Source organism: Triplophysa rosa, linkage group LG23, assembly GCF_024868665.1.
Source record: "Triplophysa rosa linkage group LG23, Trosa_1v2, whole genome shotgun sequence".
NCBI lineage: Eukaryota > Metazoa > Chordata > Actinopteri > Cypriniformes > Nemacheilidae > Triplophysa > Triplophysa rosa.
In genome coordinates, this window is record NC_079912.1 from 13,638,919 (window position 1) to 13,644,918 (window position 6,000).

General features: G+C 37.7%; 1 protein-coding gene across 3 annotated transcripts in view; it reads right to left on the reverse strand.

The window, feature by feature from the left end:
* The window catches only part of vill (villin-like), a 9,380-nt gene extending 3,380 nt beyond the window's left edge, over window positions 1–6,000 (reverse strand). Inside the window, exons 1-13 of one of the 3 annotated variants that reach the window (XM_057322542.1) lie at window positions 5,867–6,000; window positions 3,807–3,884; window positions 3,631–3,705; window positions 2,947–3,140; window positions 2,759–2,867; window positions 2,572–2,682; window positions 2,293–2,498; window positions 2,123–2,201; window positions 1,951–2,049; window positions 1,253–1,406; window positions 1,062–1,162; window positions 842–979; window positions 235–393 (exon numbers count right to left, since the gene is read on the reverse strand). In XM_057322542.1, the coding sequence (XP_057178525.1) occupies window positions 235–393; window positions 842–979; window positions 1,062–1,162; window positions 1,253–1,406; window positions 1,951–2,049; window positions 2,123–2,201; window positions 2,293–2,498; window positions 2,572–2,682; window positions 2,759–2,867; window positions 2,947–3,140; window positions 3,631–3,705; window positions 3,807–3,875 (1,494 nt within the window). In that variant the 5' untranslated portion in view covers window positions 3,876–3,884; window positions 5,867–6,000. Of the gene's footprint in view, window positions 1–234; window positions 394–841; window positions 980–1,061; window positions 1,163–1,252; window positions 1,407–1,950; window positions 2,050–2,122; window positions 2,202–2,292; window positions 2,499–2,571; window positions 2,683–2,758; window positions 2,868–2,946; window positions 3,141–3,630; window positions 3,706–3,806; window positions 3,916–5,866 lie in introns of all 3 variants that reach the window. The other 2 variants (XM_057322543.1, XM_057322541.1) reach the window with 2 other exon arrangements.

Sequence of the window (6,000 nt, forward strand, 5' to 3'; positions counted from 1 at the left end):
TTAAATAAAACGTCAAATCCATCACATTTTTAAGCGCGATATTGTAAAATATGTTTAAAATGAGACAAAGTGATCAAATACTTTTAGGAGGGAAGACTAAAATCATATTTATTGTGAGATGTTTTATCTCTGACTGACTTTTTGACCAAAAATGACAAAAACAAAAGGGAGTAAAATCTTTCAGGAGTGTTTATGAGTATGATTATGTCTCTGAATGAATGAAGAGATGGTCACCTCATAGATGATGAGTTTTCCTTTAAAGATAGCCAGGAAGTGTTTGGGCTCTTTTCCCATCACCACTCTGACTTGTGTTGGGGCTCCGTTGTATTTGTTATCCAGATTCACCGCCTGATACGCACATGCTGTCACCTCGTCCTGTGTGGCGTGACGGCCCTGGATTCATAAAAACAAATAGTCTTATACTGTGTACAAGAAGGTCCCAAAGTCTGAGAACACATTTATTCACATTTAATCAAATCTGAATCATGTCATTGTGTGAAATGATTAAGAAATATCTGATTCTGAACCGTCCCATGAAGTTTCACAAATCAAATGTGCTATTGATCATATTTCTTGTTGGGCACATTTGGGGCATTTTGTAACATTACTGGGATAAAACTGTGCATCACTTGCAATGCTTTCGTCAGTTCATTCATGCTGTTATAACAGTAAAATGTGATGTTCCAAATACAGATACTTTGTATTTTCTTATTATGTAAATCATAGGTCTTATACCATTTTCCTCCATATCACACCACACAGGAATACACGTTTATAGACATATACAGAATTTTTAATAGTGTATTGATCTAAAAAAAAGGCAGTGCACGTGTCTCCCCACCTGCCACATGTAGAGGATGTGTTGGGGTTTATTAGCTCTATTGTAGGTGTACAGCACCAGGTAACAATCTCCACCATAGAACTGTCCATACGTTTTCGGGCTGACCTCCTTCAGCTCAAGTTGTTCAATCCTCCAGATCTAAACAGAAGATGGCGACGCTTAAGAATTCCCAACTGTATTAATGCTTCAGTCATACAAATGATGTGCACGTGCATCATACCTGAACTTCACCTGACGCATCATCCACCATCCGCTCTTGAGCCGCGAGCTTCGGCTGAGCGTGGAGCTCCATGACATCAAACTTTACCTGATCCACTTTAGCTGCAGCACAGGTACATACAAAATCAACGCAAACCCAATACTGACACTCATTCACCCTTATATAGAAAGAGTGCTGAATGAGTAAATTACCTATCTTGCCCACAGTGTGGGTTTTTCCCATGCCTTGAATTTGACCTGCTTCTTTCCAGGACTTGAAGAGATGTTTAAACATGGCAGATTCTCCTCCTTCACTCATAACCTCCACTTTAGTGTTCGATGGGTAGTTCTTTGCTTTTATAAAGCCCTGAAGGATAAAGATTTGTGCGCATTAATGAAAACATAGTTAGCAAAGCGATTCTTCAATGTGTATTACTTAACACTTAATTTTCCAAAGTTAATACAATTTTCAAACCATAAAAGCCCAGTTGAATTTAAATGCTTAAGATTTTTACAGGATGCATTGTTGGTTGTCTAACATTAGCCTACCGAACACATTTCTTAAAGGGATATAGTTCACACAAAAATGAAAAATCATCATTTACTCATCCTCGTGTCATTTCAAACCTGTATGACTTTCGTTCTTCTGCAGAACACAAAAGAAAGTCATACACAGATTTTAAACCACATGAAAGTGAATAAACCATGCCAGGTTTTTCGTTATTGGCGAACTGTAAAACTTCTCCCTTCCAAATTGGATTTGTGGTTGAAAGCAAGACGGAGGGAAGGCCTGAAAGACGTTGTGGGACCAATTCCCAGGCCTTGTTATTCTAGTTTATTTTGTAAAAAAATACATATGAAGTAATTCTGCAAACTCTTTTTTTCCTACCGACACACACTCACAAACTTACAACTCCCCGACTCAGAGCCGAACATCTCTCTTCCTCAGATGCGTTTTTTCCCTTCCAGACCATCACTGAACTGCCACCCTGATCTAATATATAACAATCCTGAAAAAACATCACAACCACAGTTAGATCTGTGTCATATTTTAAATGATATCGTGAATGTCAAATGTCTCACAGAGGAGCGCAACAGATCCTGGGTCAGTGGGCTGGCAGCAACTTCCTGCACCATGAGCTGACCGCTGGCATCAGACACGCTAATGCAAGCGTTAATAAAGTACATATCATTAGTTTACATGTTAGTGGATTAGACATAAAAAAATAGGCAGAGAGATAACAGATTCTTACTGGTAGAGCTTGACGTTAGAGTTCTGGTATTGGTCTGGTTTGTCATCAGGTATCGCCTCTTTCAGGTGTCCAGACCTTTGACCCAAGACAGATATCATAACCTTCATGAGTTCAGGAGAAGCTTCTTCCTGTCCCCCCTCAATCACACCAATCTGAGCCCGACCGCCACGCTCTCTGTCCCGGATGTCCTGAGCCAACAGAACAGCCTGCAACCGAGGAAAGGATCATTTGTTATTTCATTCATTCATCCCTCAAAATTCTCTCGAACCACTCCAGTACCTTTAATTTTTCTTGTCGGTTGCTTTGGGGGCCATTCCATTGTATTATTGCTTTTCCCATGTCCAGCAAGAATATATCCCCCAGATTCAAACTGCTCCAGGACACCTCCACCTGCAGAAGACACACATGGTCCACTTTAGGTCACGCCGAGATGAGTCAAGCAGTTATCTGTTTGTATTTAGTTTACCTCTCTAGCCGTCACGTGTTTGGTCCCCTTGACGTGAAGCAGTCGCAGAATGTTGTACACGTTGGTGTCCACATGCGTGAAGCCTGATCCCACGCCACCTTTTTTATAACTACAGAGATGCAGGTGGACATTACTCAAGGTGTGATGAAAATGGCCTTTTCATGCACATCAAAATGATTTTAACATACATGAGGCCATTCTTGAAGTAGCTTTTGAATTTGGGCGATTCGGCTCCCTGGACCTCACGGTACTGAACGGGAGAGCCACCGAGATAGCCGTCCAACTGGGACACATAGATAGCCGCTGCCCCCTGCTCATCCTGAGAGGAACTGTTGCCTATCCAGTAATGGATGTCAGTGGATTTTGAGGAGTCACCGCTCACCTGAATGAAATAATGCAATGAAACATGGGTCATTTCATGACATCGATGCCAATTCAAAAAATAAGTGGAATCATTTTTTTTTTGAATACACATGAATTGAGTCGTGCCATCTCAGGCTGTGTCATTCCTTATTTTATGACTATTTACCTACATAATGTGTTGATATTTTTGTATTTACAGACACAAATTTTCATATATTAAAATGGCAATAAGGGGGATCACATGGCCGTAAAACAATCTATAATAATGGAGAGCTATGGATAGCAGGCACACTGTAAAAAATGATTGCGATAATTAGTTATCACAACTTAACATTTTGAGTTAAGATAACTTCTCTAGATTTAACTTGTTGAGATAACTCAAATATCAACGTTTATCATGGCTGCACTTATCAGACTTAAAAGTATGAGTCAACTGAACTCAAACATATTAGTCTTTAAAAACCATCATGACGTTTCTTGAAATTTGAATTTTTTTACGGTCTACTCACATGAACAATGACATAGCAGTCACCCTCAAAGAAATTTCCATATGCTTGCTCTGGAACAGGGCTCATTTGCAATTTCTACAGAACACCAAAAAACATATAATAGTGGGGATTCAAAATACTTTCAATACGGCTGCACAGGCATCACAACAAGCAAAGGAACTGAATTGTGGCCTTACATTGATGGTCCAGATCTGTACACCAGGCTTTCTCTGAACGCTTTTAAACACATCTGTGGTTTCAGCCATTCTGCCGGACTGCGAGAAGAAATTTCAATGTGCAAACTAACTGTATAAAAACAGAAATGCAATCAAATGGAACAACAAAAAATCTGAATTTTATGCAAGAAAATACAATGAAATGATTTCTGCATAATGTACAACAGCACTGGGATGTTTCGCTGTTTCTATAACCCTGCCCGTGTGATATTGCTGAAGTAGATAATGAATAGAGGGATTTATTCAGAACTAAACACATCTTCGTAACAAGTTCATTAAAAATGATAACAGATCTTTGTCGGTGTGAAGTATCCAGAAGTGTTCAACAAAAATAGATTTTTTAAAACATGATACTACTAACACTCATTAGAGCAAGTGATAAAAAACAGATGGTTTCTAAAAGAACGATGAAGAGGAAACAAGATGATCTTGCCTTCTCCACAGCAAATGTACCACTAATAAACAGTGCCAGCACCATGGCAACAAATGGATTTTACATAGAAGAGGACCCCATAACACGCTCAGTATACACAAAAGCTACTTAGCAACACCGAAATGCCTCAAAAAGAAATGCATTTTGGAATACTACCCATCGCTTAAATCATGTGGAAATATTTCGCAAGACTTGAGTCATATGACTGCAAAAAGTCTTTTCAGATGTTTCATCATCTGTATCTCACTAAGAGCATTAAGAAGCAAATTCACAAGAGCTGTGATTCTTATTAAGACATATACCTCATAAATAAATGATGGGGTGCAAACAAACAAGAGAACGAAACAATAACTACACATATCAACCAATTTTTTCTCACGAGGTCCAATGGAAAAAAAGCTGACCTTCCATTCTAACAGCGCAGCTGTTGCTAAGAAACTGGGGTGCAGGAATATTGACTCATGAACACAAGAGGAAGAGTATAACAGGAACACTTCCAGCAGTGGACACCACCCTTCATTTCAATACTTTCAGCAGAGGAATTATACATCAGCTCAGATAATGCCATGCAAACAGAAGCACTGATATCAGTAATCTACATTCTCATATCTGCAGGATATAAAATACAGTTTTTGAGCTATTTAGGCTCGTGAAATAAATAGTAAAGGCTTGACAAGGTAAATAATGTTAACAGTAAAAAATATCATCATTTTCTATATCATATAAAAAATGATAAAAAAATCATAGTTGCTTTAGTTTGATTTGACTTTTTTCTAGCACTTTTCATGCACATACTTTTCATTAAAATAGATTTAATAAAATAGATGTTTTACATTTTAACACATTGTAAAATGAGTTTGATACATCACAAACAAACCTTGCCCTTCTATTTTAATGAAAAGTATGTGCATTAAAAGTGCCAAGATAAAAGAAAAAGTCATATCAAACCAAAGCAACTATGATTTTATAGAAAATCATAATAAATGATATGTTAGTCATACAATCATACTGTCGTACTGTATTAACCAATGAATTACACACTATGACATCACATGCCTAAAATAAGTCCCAATTTAATGTACAAGGGTTGAGCATCTATTCATTTATGCGTGATTTCAATCCTTGTATAACTGGTTTTCTTGATCTGTCTATTGACAGAGCTGACCAAACAATAGCAAGCACAGAGTTGATCCATAAGTCCTAATGAATACCATGGCTTAGTTTCATATTTCCCAGCGACAGTTCAGAGACACACGGACTATTTCTAAGAAGGTTTATGTTTTTTTTGTCCACATACAAAATATTTTGCAATCTAGCACAACAATAACAGCAAGTAGTATGAATCAATCGTTAATGAAAATAAAAGACACACGGGCAGATTAACAGACTGACATTAAGGTCATAACCAGTTTCCAGTATAATAATATGTACTGTAAAGCATAGCTTTAATAGTCAAATCCAAACAAGTTTGTACATTTGATTATCAAAAATATCAGAAAATGTACACGCATCATCTCATGTAAAATATACAATTATGTACAGTAAGTCAGCATAACTTTTTTTTGCATTTTAGAATAATCTTACTTACCTGTACGCCCCAGGCCGATGTATTGTTCACTATCGTAATGTAATAATGAATTATGACAAATCCTCCGGCCTCTGCATTTACTCAGTGTGTGTGGATTAGGGATAGGCTTGCACTGTATTTGTCCAGCCCTACAG